Source organism: Pipra filicauda, unplaced genomic scaffold (assembly GCF_003945595.2).
Source record: "Pipra filicauda isolate LSUMZ 115617 unplaced genomic scaffold, ASM394559v2 scaffold5_size6683894_pilon, whole genome shotgun sequence".
NCBI lineage: Eukaryota > Metazoa > Chordata > Aves > Passeriformes > Pipridae > Pipra > Pipra filicauda.
In genome coordinates, this window is record NW_024104754.1 from 3,558,288 (window position 1) to 3,574,280 (window position 15,993).

Consider the following 15,993-nt stretch of genomic DNA (forward strand, 5'->3'; position numbering starts at 1 on the left):
TAATAATGACGCTGATGGCAACCACTTAAACGAAGATAAATCCTTTGTCGTTAGCATCTCTGGAGTGCGTTTCGATAGCTGCCCAGCCTTTATTCTTGCCGTGATTTTTTTTTCACCCACATCGTCTAGTATTTAGACCCCGTGAATCCGAGTTTCATCGCCCGGAGAAACACCCCAATCAAACGCGGGCTCGATTTTTTTTTTTTTTCCAAGGAGAACTGTTTCTACTAATCTTGGTTCACACGTCTCCTAAGTTTTTGTGCTCTTGCGCATGATTCATAGCTCGAAAACGGGATACTTGACAGATTTTTTTAATAACGTGTTAAAGTCTCCCTAAACATTCTACCAAATATTTAGGAAGCATTCTAGGCGTTGTTTGCAAAATCCAGCCTTCCATTAATGAGAGTTTTATGTCAGCCCTTCGAAATGTGAATTTAGACTGCAGTGTGGTGTCCTGAGTTTTACAGCCTCCAAAACAGACAAAAGTAAACGTCAACTTTTCCTCGCCCGGGGACGCGGCGGCGGAGCGGCCCAGTGCCGAGGGGAGCGGAGCGGTGCGCGGGTCACAGGGCCGCAGACGACATCCCGCGGGGGCTCCGGCCGGGCCGGGAGCGGAGGCTTCGCTCTGCCCTCCCCGAGGGACGGGGGCTGTCCCCGGGGTGCACCCGCGGAGCGCAGCCGAGAATCTGGCACCGCCCCGCCCCGCCCGACGGGCCCGGCGCCCACGCAGCCCCGCCACGGTCCTGCAGTCCCCGCTTCCCCCGCCGTGCCTGGCTCCGCAGCAGGCGGCGGCCCGGCCGCCGGTCCTGGCGGGGCGGAGGCGGAGCGGAAACCTGCGGCCGGTTTTATTGCTGTCGTTTGGCGCCCTCGTCTGTTTTCTTACATGCTGTAACGCGGCGAGCATCTTTCCCCCTGCTCTTTCGGAAACCGCAGCCGAGATACCACATCTCGGAGGCAAATCCTGTGTGCACACCACCAGAGCAGGCACAGTTTTAGACTCAAAAAATGTTACTGCACCACTAGAAAAGAGGGAACGATTTTTATGTTATTTGGAGCGGATGGAAAAGACTTATGTGAAAAGCCCCAGTGTAAGAAAAATAAGTTCCACTCAAGTGCGGCTATGAATGATCTTTACCAGGGTTATATTTTGCACCTTTTAAATAATACTGATACCTTAGGTTATGTACAGAGTATCTTAAAATACAGCTAGATTCATATGCAAGGGACATAAAATATTATAAGAGACGCTAGTAATCTTCCACTAGGTAGAGGTGAGGTTACAAAACTGTTCTCTGCAATGCAGCTAATCAGTTCACCCCAAACCGTCAACCCCCAAATAAACTAATTGCCTATTTTTATATTGTCAGTAAACTAGAGGCATTTACTGCACTGATATTTATCTGTTGGGTTGTTGTTCGTGGGTGTGTGTTGTTTGGGGGCTTTATGTTTTGGGTGGGGTTTTTTGATTGTTGCTTATTTTTGTGATGGGGAGGTTGTTGTTGGTTTTGGTTTTGTGGGGTTCCCCCCCCCCAAAAAAAAAAAAAAAAAAAAAAAAAGAATAGCACGGTCTAAAAAGATCTTTCGGAATATGTTTATAGTTGTTCAAAACCAACAGCTAAGCCTGAAGAACCTCCGACATTAAAGTGACATTATTGGGCAAAGGGGGAGGAAGTTACAGAGACTACCGAGAAACTGCCGAAATATGCGAGTTTTTGTTAGACTCTGTTTACTCAGTTGTTCTTGTAAGTTTAAATAGCTGCTTAGGCCTTTGGCCAGATTTTTACCTTGAAAGTTATTGCTGGAGGCATCAAAGAACATTTCAGTGTTCGTTTATTAAATGTTACCCCGGGAAAAGGGGTCACGTAGCTTAATTGAAATGAAGTTCGTATTAAATGAGACAAACATCGCGGGCAGCTTTTCACCAAGAGTGTGCTTGGGAAGACGAGCGGGAATATCTGCTTCTTACCCCGCGGCGGGGCAGGCTGCCAGCAGGGCCCCAGGGCGGCGTGCAGCGCCGGGGAGGTACCCGCGGCAGCGCAAAGTCTCCGGGACGTGGCCCGTGGGGTGGGAGCAGGCGGCGGTGTGCTGGTGGGGGGGCGTGCGGGGGCGCGGGGAGCCGGTCCTGGCGGGGTCCGGGGGAGCGGGGTCCGGTCCGGGGGACCCGCGCGGCGGGGGCGGCAGCGCTGCCGGCAGGCGCGGCAGTGCCACCTGGCGGCGTCTCGGCGGCACTGCCCGTCTTGCCCGCCAGCCCTGCCCGCCCTGCCCGTCCTGTCCTGTCCTGTCCTGTCCTGCCCGCAGGTTCTACCTGCCCTGCCTGATTTGACCGTCCTGCCCGCCAGCCTTGCCCGTTCTTCCCTGCCCATTTTGCCCTGCCCGCCCTGTCCTGCCCTCTGGCCCTGCCCACAGGTTCTACCTGACCTTCCTGACCGGCCAACCGGCCCTGCCCGGCCTGCTCGCCTGCCCTGCCAGCAGGTGCTGCCATCCTGCCGTGCAGCCCCGCCCACCCTTTCCGCCAGCCCTGCCCGCCCTCCCTGTGCCAGTCGGAGCCCGCCTGGCAAGGCAGCTCCGCACCCGCGCAACGCGTGTCCTGCACGCAGTGCGCTCCTGCTCAGCCTCGCATCTCCCCTCCGCCTCAGACCGCCATATAAGCGTAGGGCCAGTCTAGGGGCGTGTTCAGTCCAGATTATCTGTAAAATGTCACCCACGAGGAAAGGACACGAGCATAGCATATCCCCGAGTCCCTCGGGCCCTGTACACCGTCCCTCCCAGCGCCGCCCAGGCGGAGATCCCGCGGGCGCTACGCGAGGTTCATGGGTGCGTGATGTCTTCTGGGGCTGCCTTTGCACACAAACGGGGTTTAATTCAAATGATAGAACCTAAGCAGGTCTCAAAGGGACTCGACTGATGGTTCAATTTAGGTTGCAACTGGTCCAAGATCAGGATCCCGAGGTCTCCGCGCTGCGTCAAAGCGGAGGTTGGAGTCGGGGAGCGGCCAGCACCAGCCCGTGACCCGAGAGCTCAAGTTCAGCACCCGCAGTGCTCATCCGCCCGTGGCCGCTGCACCGAGGCCACGCGGGGAGCCCTGAGAAAACTTTCTCCGACTCGAAACGGATTTTTTAAGGCTGAAGTAACTAAAGACATAAGAACCTGTGGCACATATCTGGAGGGGAAAATAGTTTAACAATTCTTCCCACGTTGCTGTTAAATCTTTTCATTACTGTAACTGGCTATTTTTTAAAGTGGTAGGGGAAAATGAAAGTTCTTCTGTTCTGTTTAGCTATTAAAAATTCTACGCAAGTTAAAAGGTAATAACGGAACGTAGTGGGCATGGAGTAAGGTTTGGGAGAAGTACAAATTGAGTGGTTATATTTGCGTTCTCCGTCTGTCCTGAGAGATATTTTTTTTTCCTACAGCAAACACTAACAGAAGCAAATTCCTATAGACACGATTATCATCGGCAAATTCTAGCGAGGGAGGCGATCAAAATTCGGGTTGTTTTTGCTGTGAGAGACGAATACTAGTCGGATACTAAAAACCTGTACTAAAAGTTTGAGTAGAATCCTAACTGCATCGTAAATGCACTTGAGGAAATGAGATAATTTCAGGAATTAAAAAAAAAGGAAACCCCACAACCTTTTCTTCCGGGGAGACCACAAGCACTGCCTACAGCGATGCCATATAGCTCGTGTATTCTGGAGGTTCCTGTGCAATGTGTCAATGGAATATGCAGCGGGACTCGGCGGGGCGCTGGGCACCCGAGGAAGCGCCGCTGGGGCAAGACAAGGACTGCCCGCAGGCAGAGGCCCGACCAGCGCGGCAGGTCCCCCTGCCCTGCCCGACGTGGAGCGGCGTCTCAGTGGGGACAGTCCTCCCTGAGCAAAGGAAACGCTGGGCTGCTCCGGACCGGGGCCGCGGCCTTCGCACGGTGCCCCGCACGGCCCCGGGGCCGGGAGTGCGGGACGCCTCCTGCCGCTTGTAAACTGGGCGGGTGCTCTCAGAGAGACGACCTTTGCTCATGAGATCATTATTTTTATTCGTATGCATAATATCATGCCATGCACGACATTGCTGTTTTATACACCCTTCACAAAACGGCTCATTATAAAATCGAAGCAATTGAATATATAGTCATAAACCCGCCCAAAGAGTTTTCTGGTACACCGGGGGCTCTCGCTGGAGCAGATGTCTCGGCAGGACTGAAGACCTCTACGGGCGTCGCTGCGGCTGCACTGTGATTTGCTTTGATGTAATCGACTTCAAAAAGCTCTGAAACACTGCGTTTTAGGTGCTCCTTTCTTTTGGCAGCCTTATTTGAAATATTCTGACGTCAGAGAAAAATTCACCGCATTTACTGCAAGAGGAAACACAACGGGACGTGGGAATACAAATGGAAATATGTCTCATTTCTCGGGGCTTTTATTTTTAGCAATGTTTTCACTAGAAAGTTGCATGCAGGGGCATAAAAAAGTGAGAAACTTGTGCCTCGACAAAACGTCCTCCTAATTACAGGGGGTTTCATGTCCTGAGACTAAATACTGATTCAGCTGATAACCGAGCGAAACATGTAATCACGCCTGGCTAACTTCTTAGCTGATTATGAAAGAGTAATAGCAATTAAGTGGTCAGAGCTAATGAACATGAACTCGCTTATGCCATCCGGTTGATGCTGTAATTACTGGCACCCGTTTGTCATTCCAAACCCTGCTTCCAGATACTGCCGACGATTATTAAACAGACTATAAAGTAGGGCTGCGTGACTGGCTGCTGCTGCGGGACCTGCTTCGGTCCCGCGGTAGTTCAGGGGTCCGGAGGGCCCTGCCACCACCTGCCTGGGCTGCTCAGCAAGGACACCCCCAGAGTCCCGAAATCGTGTCAGGACGGTTTCACCTCTGTGGAGGCTGCCTCTCTTTCCTCATGCGCCTGAGCCTCCGTAGGGACAGTAAACACGGCCCCAGCTACATAGTTTTCAGCGGCGCGAAGTTTCCCTGTCCTTCCCCGCGGAGCTGCCGCCTTTCCCAGCAATTTCTTGCCCTCCGCGCCCGAGAAAGGGCTAAGTGTCCAATATAAACCCGCAGAGGGACAGGAGCCGGTCCAGAGGCGCAGGGGCTGGGATTGTGATTGGGGTTGTGGTTAGTTCTGGGACAAGAGTTCGGAGTCGTCTTTGGAGCTTTCTCTATTTCCAGCACTTCGCGTTCCTGCAATTTCCACCCTGACACAGCGGGAGAGTCGAGAGAGACGACAGAAGGATTTGCCACAGTCTTGGGAAGTCACCACAAGAACAGTCGTCAGCATAAGCGAACGCTACCTTTTAACTAGGCTGCCTTACCACGACATGAACTGACACTGCAAGGGAAAAAAAGCCACATCTAATGAGTGCCAGGTTTACCATCTTGCGCTGCGCACAGACGCGGTGCTTTTTCCTGGCCGGTAGCAATACTGGGGGGGTTAAAAGAGGCTTCTCCCGTGGACCGAGACCTCAGTGAAACCAGGGGACCCCTTCTCACTATAACAAAACACTTCATATATCGCCGGGAAGGAGGGAGGTGGGGGGGATGGAATACAAAGACTATGTGGATTTTTCCCCATGTTGCAGACGCAACAATGAGCTGGAGAAGGTCTCGTTGTGGATCCGGTCAGACCCCTGTCCGCGGCTCTAAAAAGAGTCCCTGCCCGCGTCTTCAAAAGGTCCAGTGGTACTCGGCTGGCCCTTTTGAAGCCGCGGGCAGGAGGAAGGGAGGGATGAAAGCAACGGGGGCCGGGGTTGCTCCGGAGGGGCATCACCGCCGCCCGCCCAACCCCCCCTCCAGTGCCGGGGCCGTGGCGGGGCGGGAGCTCGCCGGCGGGGCGGGGGTGGGAATAGACGGAGGAGGGGGGGCGCCGTCGGTGCGGACCGGGGGGCTGCGAGGCGAAAGGGGCAGTGCGGGCAGCGGGAGGGTCACATGTTCCGACGGCAGCCTATGAGCAGCCCCCCGGGCTGAGGCAAACTAATCTGGGGCCGGCCGCCCCCACCCCCGTCCCCCCTCCCAACCTGGACTTCGTTTTTATAAACGTACCGCCAGGATCCAACCTGTTGGAGGCAAATAACCATACGCATCATGCCCGGCCGGGGACCGAGCCGCCACCGCCGCCGCCCGCGATGTGCAAGGCCATGAGCAAAGCAGGGAGCTGGGAGATGGACGGACTGCGCGGCGACAGCAGCGGCGGCGGCGGCGGCGGCGGCGGCGGCGCCTCCGGGCAGTGCCGTAATTTTCTCTCCTCGCCCGTTTTCGGGGCGGCGCACACGGGCCGAGCGGCCGCCGCCGCCGCTGCCGCCGCCGCCGCCTCGGGGTTTGCCTACGCCGGCGGAGGGGAGCGCTCAGGGGCGGCGGCGAGGCCCGACCCCCCGACCAAGGACTGCCCGAGCTCCGCCACGCCGGCCGCCGCCCCCGCGCTGGGCTATGGGTATCACTTTGGCAATGGATACTATAGCTGCAGGATGTCCCACGGGGTTGGGATCCAGCAAAATGCCCTGAAGTCTCCCCCCCATGCCTCCATTGGCGGCTTTCCCGTGGAAAAGTATATGGACGTCTCCAGCTTGACCAGCACGAGTGTTCCCGCCAATGAAGTCTCCTCCAGGGCGAAGGAAGTGTCCTTCTACCAGGGCTACACAACCCCCTACCAGCACGTTCCTGGGTACATAGACATGGTCTCAACGTTTGGCTCTGGGGAACCGAGACACGAAACATACATATCAATGGAGGGCTATCAGTCTTGGACTCTGGCTAATGGCTGGAATAGTCAGGTTTACTGTGCCAAAGATCAGACACAGAGCTCACACTTCTGGAAATCGTCCTTTCCAGGTACGAGAGGGGGAGAAATGGTCTGAGCAGAACTCCCCCGTGCCTCCTCCGCCTGCTCGTCCCCTCCCCCGCCCCCCGGGCTGCAGGGGCGGCCTGCCGAGTTGGACACGCTGCACAGACACGCATAGAGCAGGGTGGGGGTGGCGGATTTTCTTTTTCTCACCCCCCTTCCCACCCCTTACCCCAGAGAAAATCTCACCCTCTGCTTTCCATACCCGCGGGACTGACCCCAGAATCTCTCCTCCACTAGCGCTCGGGCACTGGACGCCCGTCCCGCGGGCGCCGGGGAGGCCTCGGGTTCCTTCTGCTGATTCCTTCTGTGGCCGGGTTTTATTCGCGTTTGCAGTTTTCAGGACGATGGCTCAAAGGCTTGCGCTCCTCTACCTCTCTGACTGGCGACTGACCCGGCCCCAGACCTCTTAAGAGACTGCAAGTAGTGAGGGCACAGAGGCACAAACCACATGCAAACAAACCCGGGAAACTCTCACCAAAGCGATTTCTGTGTGTGCGCTGGGGCACAGACCTGCTCTCGACCCCAAAGCCAATGCCCCCGCCGCCCTTCATGGTCAGTTAGAGATGCATGCCTGAAAAGTGATGACAGTCCATCAAGGCTTCGGTGGTGCCTTACTAACGTGCAAATAATGTGGTAGCGTAAATAATAATAAACTGTAAACAGCCCGGCATTATTTATTTGCCCATGAAAACCAGTGCCCAACAATATCGGTTAAGCTTTAAACGCCTGTAATAAAATTCTAATTTTTCACATAATGTCTTTTACAATAGGGGACGTTGCACTAAACCAGCCCGATATGTGCGTCTACCGGCGTGGGAGAAAGAAGCGAGTGCCGTATACAAAACTGCAGCTTAAAGAACTCGAGAATGAATATGCCATTAACAAGTTCATTAACAAGGACAAGAGGCGAAGGATATCTGCAGCCACAAACCTGTCTGAGAGACAAGTTACCATTTGGTTTCAGAACAGGAGGGTGAAGGATAAGAAAATAGTCTCCAAACTGAAAGACAATGTATCTTGATACATTAAATGCGGACAGTGATGGATATATAAACTCAATTTACGACCAGCTAAAGACTCTTGGAAAGACTTGAAAATATATTTAATTTTTTTTTTGTTCTTCCAGCGGTGGTGAAATTTCGGGAATAGTTTTCCGTGAAAGTCAACGTTTTTCTGTAAGTGTAAGAGAGTGTTGACAAGCCTCGAATTGAATTATAGTTCAGTTTCTTCTTTTTGAAAATAATAATAATATTAATTATATTTTCTGTTCTCCCCTCTAGGCCAGTATAAACGAACTTAAATATGTTGAACGGTTACAGTTATAACTTTCTTTAATACTTAACTCTTTGGGGGGTTTTCTGTAATTTTTTTTTTTCTCTGAGCAACAGCCAGTGCCAAAAAGTGTCAGTTTTGATTTGGTATTGTAAACCTCAAAACACGCCGAATGAAAAAAAAAAATCGATCGGAAAATGCAAGAAAGCCGTAATATGGACCTGTGGCAGCACCCGCCTAGTCCAGTGGGACCGGAAGAATTACGTGGAGGGTTACTGGCTGCAGCAGAATTTTTAATTGCTTTTCGAGAGAGAGAGAATCTCTCTGAGCTGTTGAGGGGGCACAGAGTCCCAGGCATGTCCCACCGCGCTCCCCACTTCCGCAGGTTTGGGTTTGAGGTTGGGCTTGGGGTTTTTCTTTGCCGCAGTTTCGTTTTCAGTGAAAGGATTCCATAATGCCCAGTTGAAAAGGGAGCCGTCTGTTCCCAGGAAGGGGCACTTTGGTCCCGGGCGGGCGCTGCCGGCCGGGGGGCTGCGCGGCTGGGCGCTCCGCGGAGATTCAGGTCGGGGCGCCTGGGGGCAGCGCTTTCGGCCTGATGGATTGGCCGGCTCGCCCTGCAGCCAGAGGAGAGGCTGCCCCTACAGAGGTGTGTATGGACCTGCGCAGACCTAGGGTAAAATATCCGCTCTATCTTGTTTGTCCGGACCAGCGAAAGATTCTTCTCTTTCCTCCCGCCAAAAAAACCCAACCCCAACAAACAAACAAACAAAACAAAACAAAAAAACCACCAAGGCTAAAAAACCCACAAACCTGCTTGGATAAGTGAAATTCATTGTTAATTTTTAATTTACAAAAAAACCCGCGGGTGTTAATGACAGAAGCAATAAATAAGGAAGTTCAAAAGATACCATAATTTATATGGGCCGAAAGGCTAGGATTTTGTCGATTTTGTAATTATTTTAAATCTAGTGTGCATGTTATGATATACACAGGGTGATCAGACGCGCTAGTCAACTACTAGGAGAGAGAAGTGATTTCCTCTCTGTTAATGTGCCTCGTCTAATTATTAAAATGTGTGTTCCAAACTAGTATTATTTATTATAATATACTATTACTCTAAACACTTTGATTACCATTGTATGTGGTAAGACATGCGATAAGTCTATTTCTCCATAAACCATATCTTTTTTTCATGTGTCTTAAAATCTGCTTTTGTGTTGGAAATACAGCCTGGACTTCCCAGCTGTTACTGATGTTGCAAATCTTTTCCTGAACCGCCTTTAATAAAATGGTTTCTTTTCAATATATATAAAAAGAGAAAAAGAAATTCGCCTTCTTTTGCAGGAAGGGGTTTCGCGGGCTCCAGGCTTGCCTGGCATCTTCTCAGAGGCACTTATAGGACGCCGTTCCTGGGAAATGAGAGGTAGATACGATAAGAGATGCATTAAAGGATGGAAAGGGGTATCCGAGAGTCCCTTGTCGATGGAAAAGAGTTTTTAGGAAGAAAGAAAAGTTGCCAGCGAGAAATGTTGTCATGGGAGGCAGGGGAAAGGCTGTGTCTCCCCTCTTCCTCTGAGCCCTGCTCGGCCCGCCCGATGCCCGGCGGCCGAGGGCGGCCCACGGCCCCTTTGTTCTCCCCTTCCAAAGCGGACCGCCACTTGCCGGTTCCCCGGCTGTGGGGCGGTCTGGGACGGTGCCCCTCCGTTCTGTCCGCAACCGGCTGGTTCCATAGGGGGATTATCTTCCCCCTCCTCCGCCCTATTCCTTCCTCTTTCTACTCCGCTTGCACGTTCACGGTAATTGAGGCGTTTGTTTTCCCCGAACCGACGAAAAGAGTCCATTTCTGAGCACTTCGGATTTTATCACGAAGTGCATTTTTGTTTGATTCTGGGATAAAAGGACACTTGTGGTACACGTCATTTACGCACCTGGAACAGCCCTCTCTGCCGATGCAGCGTTGTTTTCTCCGAATGTTTTAAATTCTTGTCTTCTCCCCCTTGGCACCCCCACTCACCCACACATACTCCTATTAATTCTACAGAGGTTTTTCCTCCCACTGAGTCTCCCTGCAGATGGAAGGCCGGGCACTGTCAGAGCTGTTTTGTTTCCCGGCCCCGGAGCCATCGCGGGCTGTTCTCTTCCTCCTTCCAGGCTTAACCTTTGGCTTTGCCGGGCTCCGTGCTCTCAGAAGGTGCAGCTTTGCCACGGCCAAAACCGCTTTTTCAGGGCAGGAGGAAACCCGAACTGTCTGGCAAATCGGTACCAGATGGAGAGGAGTCGCCTTTTAATTTCATAAGAAGATGCAGAATCATTAAGAAGGCAGCAGCTACAGAGAGGAGGACAGTGAAGCCGGGGCACATCAGCCCGTCTACCTACCGGTGTAGATTAAAAGGGTTTTCTAAGCCTGGAGCTGGGGCATTAGTGAGCGTTATTCAAAACCTCCTTGGCTACACCTCGGACTCTTCCAGAACGCCAGTTGTGCGCGGTCCTGGGGCTGGGCTGCCGCCGCGCAGCCCCAGCTGCAGCCGGTCACAGTCGTCCATGTTTAGAGAAAAGGACATGATGATTCGCCTGAAATGTAGCGCATGTTATTACAGATAATTAATATGTACCTCTACAAAATGAATTGCAAATGCTCAGTGGCGCAATGATGCATTGCTTGGCTTCTGTAAGGCAGTGCGATTTCCCAGCCATGTCTGAGGCAATCCTGCCATCTCCTGGACAGCTCCCGGCATAGGCACGAGAAACCTTCCCCTCGCTTCGGGAGCCGCGCTTCCGAGCGATAAATGAGCGAGGGAGGCTGTTCGGACACATGCAGAGCAACCTTCGTCTGTAAACTGGAAGGATATGCCAGTGAAATTATAGCGTGTGGTCAGCTCTGATGTCCAGGCCGACCCGGATGCCTATTTAAAAACCAGGGGGAAAAAAAAAAGCGGAAAGGAGCGTGTGAAAGCAGCCCTCCGGGTCGCTCTACTTACTCCTCAGTGGTGATATTTCCTGTACAGACACAGGCGGGGGGACACCCGCGGCAGTAACACGCCGCCCCCCCAAACCAGCAGCCGGTTGTGGCTGGAAAAAGCAGCACAAGTCCGTCCAAGGCTCTCCCTCTGCTCCGCTCCGTGGCCAGTCGCCTCGGGAACTAGATATTTCTGTTGTAAATGCTTTTCCCTGCAGATTGAAATATAAACATCGCTTTCTGCAACTGTGACTGTCTCCAACTACTCTAGGTTTTGATTTCTTTTAATTAATTAACAATTACAGATGAATTGAATATTAATTGAAAGCTCTGTTTTCTCTAAGCCCATAAAATTAGTTTGAAGTGTCACCTTTCTTTCCGGTAACTGGAACTCACATCCCTTCCTTGTGTTTATTGCGGACAAAAATATAGTCTTTGAACTGAAAATGTTCCTTCTCTCTCCGAGAACCGAAAATCAGAGTCAGCTTTTTCGTAAAAGGCGACTACGAAAAAAAACCTATTGGCCATCCTCTTTGGGAACAAAAAGTCAGAATACAAGTAAGCTAATAAGTGGGAGATTCAATTGGTAGACATAACTCAAACAATAAAAATTAAAAGCAGTGGTCAGCAATATCCTCCAGCGGTGCTTGTGTGGTCCTGTGTGGTCTAGGAGAGGGCAATCATTTAAAGATTTCTTCCAGAGCAATGAAATTACTGCAGAATTTACCCCAATTTCCCATTAAACAGAAAGATGAATTTGATTAGGAGAATGTCAAGAAGGGCAACGTCTCTGATCTCGGCTTAGAAATAAAACCAAGATTAAAACTATGATTAACAGGAGAGTAACACGCAAAATTAACCCTACAAGTTTTTAACCGCGGTAATGAAAGTGGCGAAGTCCGGGCATTAGGCTTCTCTTGACGCCGGGCTCGCACAGACCGGCGGAGATCCTCTTGGGAAAGAGGCCGAGAGCAGAAATGCCCGGTCTGGATGACGGATGGGCCTCCACAGTGTCCCGCAGGTCAGTGGGGCGGCGGTGCAGAGAGCGGCCGGGAGCACGGAGCCTGTGGGTACCCCCTCCTCGAACCCTCCAGTTCCTCGCGAGTGCCTTTAGGTGCAGCACACGAGACTTTGCCTTTCCTCCGTGGGAAGTCCACTGTCTCGCGAATTGCATGGTTTGGGAAAGGACACAAGCAATCTCCTCTGAGGGTGCTCTCAGATATGATTTTACTTGCTCTGGTGCTACGAGGGAAATGGGACAGATAATGGAATATCCGGGCTCTTGTTTGGTCTATCAAAAATGTAAAACTACTTATAACTTCTCACACGCAACCTGGGAGATGGCAGGGGGGTACCCACCTGAGGCTGACTCTCTTTTGCCCACCGCTGCACTCAAACCCCTTCTGCTGCAGAGTCTGGTATTTTCTTTCTTGAAGTATTTCGATTTTATTTATTTAATTAATTAATTAATATCGGGGTTGCTTGAGTAATTCCGTGTTGTTGCTGTTGTTATTCTCTGTTTGTTGATGCTTGTTTGATTGTATTTTAAGGACAAAACAGACTCCGAGTTTTAGAAGCGTTGTTCACCCAAAAACGCTTCGGAGTGTAGATGAAAGGTAAAAGGTGTAAAAAGGGCAGGCGTGCGGACCCAAGAGAATACTGGTCATTAGTGTGCTAGAATGACAATGCTGGTAATATCCGATCGATTAAGATTTTAATTGCTAGCATATGCAATGCATTGAATGTAATTAGGGTCAGAAATACATACGTGTGCCCTGAACATTCACATCGCATAGCCACCACAGGTTATTCCCAGTCCTCGGTGCACACTCTTACCGTGGGTATCGTTCTGGCCCAGAGGATGCTGCCAGCCGGCGGGCACTGCCAGCCGGGGGGCACTGCCGGCACGGGGACTGCACCAGGGGCTGCCCTGTCTTCTCGGCAAATGTTTGTTTTCCTCTCATCTCTCCGCTGGCGCCGCAGCTCAGCCAGCCCGCCCTGGCCACTTTTATAGAAGTGGAGACCATGTTTCCCCTCCCCCTTGCAAGCTCGGTATTTTCATATTTCAAGTGTTATCATAAGACTTTAAAAAAGTGAGGGGGGGGGGTGAAAAGAAGGGGAAAAAAAAGGGGGGGGGGGAACTCTGTGGCTCGGTCGCTGGAGGCGGTGCTGAAATTACCGGCTTTGAAGAACCTGTCTGCTAAGTTTCGTCCAATCGTTTCAGGCTTTCCGCTTATTCCCTGTTGTAACTAAATACCGCTGTAAGAACAGCTGAAGTCCTTTGTTGGAAATGTGTGATCGCAGTCTCTACAGATCTGGCTACGTTGGTTCTCTCTTGAATTTGCAATCTCCAGATTCCTTTTATTTTCCTAATTTGCGGGCTAATGGCAGTCAATTGGCGGCTCTGCCCACCATTTCCTACCCCCGGAGCTCGATCCCCTGGACTTGCTCAAGTTCGTGCGCAGCCCAGCCGCAGAGCCACGCGTTCGGCGGCGCGGCGCAGCCTTACCTCCCCGGCTCCGTTCCAATCAACATCAGCTCCAACGGCAACAAGGAATGCCTGGAAGACAACAATAAATATTACGCCCACGATGCGAGCTCCAAACAAGAGGAAAGATGTAGGCAGAGGCAATCTTTTGCAAATGACCCAACTGTTACTCACACAGCCAACTTAAAGCCCGTGAAGTATGACCACTCGAGCCTGCAGAGAAGTTTGCACGGCTCGGCTGCCCTTTTTGAAGTGAATTCCTGCAATTCAAGCTTAAAGGAGGACATCAAGAATTCCGTCAACTTGAACCTGACAGTTCAGCCCGCAGCAGTCCAGTCATGCCTCAGACCTTCAGTGCAGGATGGTATGCCTTAAATATCTCGCTTTACTTAGAAGCGACCTAGCTATACTTGCTTTCTAAGATTTTCTGTAATTACTTTGTAACCCCCCTGTAACCTTTTCGGAGCGATAATCGCTTAATCAGACTCGGAGGTTAGATAGAAATTGTGCTGTTGGATGTGCTTTGCCCAATTTTCCGACCCAGTTTAGCCCTGTTATTGCGGGATTTTGTGCATATTCATATATTTGCATACCCAGACTTGATCCACTAAATTATCGACGTGTTTATTGTAGGTTTGCCTTGGTGCCCCACCCAGGGGAGATCAAGAAAGAAACGGAAACCTTACACAAAACAACAAATTGCTGAATTGGAAAACGAGTTTCTCCTCAATGAGTTTATTAACCGACAGAAGAGGAAAGAACTATCGAACAGACTGAATTTAAGCGATCAGCAAGTTAAAATTTGGTTTCAGAACCGGCGGATGAAAAAGAAAAGAGTAGTAATGCGAGAGCAGGCTCTTTCTATGTACTAGAGCAGAGTCCGCCCGTTTCTGCATGAACTTGTGCCCGGAGTGTTCACCCCTAGAGTAGAGCGTACGCGCGACTGAAACGCGGGGAGTGTGTCTCTTTACCGTTTAAACCAAGTTCTCGAAACGCGTAGGATCCCCGCGGAAATTGGCAAAGGCTGAGTTCTTAGCCAAGATGAAGAAGATGAGACGGACTAGAACGGAAACATGTATTATCAGCTTTTTATCTTTCTTTCTCCATTTATATAGATTTTCTCCTGCATCTTACCCTCTCTTTCCCCGGAGAACAAGCGGTGCTAAAATAAGATCGATTTCTGTTATCTGTATGTAAACATCATTTTGCAGCAAAATAAAGGAATAACGCCCTAGTAAAGACGTCAGCTCTGTGAGTCCCGGCTGCTCCCTTCATCTGCTACCCTGTACACCAGGGCGAGCCTGCGGCGCCGGCTTGTTTTGTGGTTTGGAGTAACCTGCTCGAGCAGCGATGGGGAAAGTGGTTAACAAATAAACCTTTTTCTATAGTCTTTCCTCCCCCCCCCCCCCCCCTTTTCCCACTTTCCTTCCCCCCTACACCTCCCAGAGCCGCAGATCCGACCGCAGACCGGCGGGGAGGGCACGTGACACCCGCGCAAAGCCGTGCGTAACCTGAGCGCCGGCTCCGCGCCGGCCGCTCCCGCAGCTCCGCTCCGCTGGGGCGGCCCGTCCCGACGGCACGGCACGGGCGGGGGGCCGTGTGTGCCCGCCAGCGGGGCCGCAGCCCCCAGGCCGCGGGCAGGGCTGCTCCCCGGGCACGGCGGAGAAGGTCCTCCCTCGGGAAAAACCGCCCCTCTGCCCCTCGCCGCGCTCCGGGGCACCGCGGGGGCCCGCGGACGCAGAGGGGCGGTGGGGTCGGGCGCCGGTGCCTTCTCAGGTGGTCCGGCCGGGCCCTGCCCTTCCAGCGCTCCTGACTTTGGCCTTGTCCAAGCACTGCCCTAAACAGGCGAAAGGCAGCGGGCGGTGCCGGGGCAGGGCCCCAGGCTGGGTCACGGCTGGAGGGAAGCTGGGGGCCCCGTCTCACCTCTAGGGTGCTGCAGACGCGGGAGACTGGAGAGCACGGAGGTTTTGGTGGGACTGATTATTTTGAGGTTCTGTCCCCACGGCCATTTCCGCTTAGGTTTTTATGAGGGAAAAGGGAGAACAGTTTCGGGTTTTTGCCCAGATATAAACTTCAGAGGATAACCCAATCAGAGGGGCTGGGAGCAGTATTCAAGCCGTTTGATTACTGTTTTGGGACGGGAATGAGACCCATTTTTCCCGCATCTTGATGACAAGCTTTCTCTGCCGAGAGCCGCCCGTCTCTGCAGCACCAGAGCAGTCAGACTGGCCGGAGCTGCAGGGCCAGAGGAAATTAGACATTGCCTTGATCTGTTACCTCAGAATGTAAATTCTAAAAAAAATAAAAATCTCACGGAATTTTGTTTCTTATTAAAAACCCTTTTGGTCGCAATTTCCATCTAAATCTGATCCTTAACGAAGGGGCAGAGGCCGCCTTGTTTTCTGGTACATAAAGTAGGCTCAGA

At 52.0% G+C, this 15,993-nt stretch overlaps 2 protein-coding genes across 2 annotated transcripts; both read left to right on the forward strand.

The window, feature by feature from the left end:
* Positions 1-6,136: 6,136 nt before the first annotated feature.
* Positions 6,137-7,873, forward strand: HOXD13 (homeobox D13). Its single transcript, XM_027733755.1, has 2 exons — positions 6,137-6,839; positions 7,623-7,873. Exons 1-2 carry the CDS (start codon positions 6,137-6,139, stop codon positions 7,871-7,873), a joined length of 954 nt encoding a protein of 317 aa, XP_027589556.1.
* Positions 7,874-13,295: 5,422 nt separating this feature from the next.
* On the forward strand, positions 13,296-14,960 carry HOXD12 (homeobox D12). The gene is made up of 2 exons (XM_027733756.1): positions 13,296-13,932; positions 14,202-14,960. The coding sequence occupies exons 1-2, from the start codon at positions 13,371-13,373 to the stop codon at positions 14,438-14,440; spliced, it is 801 nt and encodes a 266-aa protein (XP_027589557.1). The 5' UTR covers positions 13,296-13,370; the 3' UTR covers positions 14,441-14,960.
* Positions 14,961-15,993: the final 1,033 nt, after the last annotated feature.

Bases quoted from the DNA above. Each gene is read 5' to 3' on its own strand.
- HOXD12 (XM_027733756.1), top strand. From the start codon at position 13,371: ATGTGTGATCGCAGTCTCTACAGATCTGGCTACGTTGGTTCTCTCTTG. The intron at 13,933-14,201 runs GTATGCCTTAAA...TGTTTATTGTAG, and splicing joins CAGACCTTCAGTGCAGGATG to GTTTGCCTTGGTGCCCCACC.
- HOXD13 (XM_027733755.1), top strand. From the start codon at position 6,137: ATGTGCAAGGCCATGAGCAAAGCAGGGAGCTGGGAGATGGACGGACTG. The intron at 6,840-7,622 runs GTACGAGAGGGG...CTTTTACAATAG, and splicing joins CTGGAAATCGTCCTTTCCAG to GGGACGTTGCACTAAACCAG.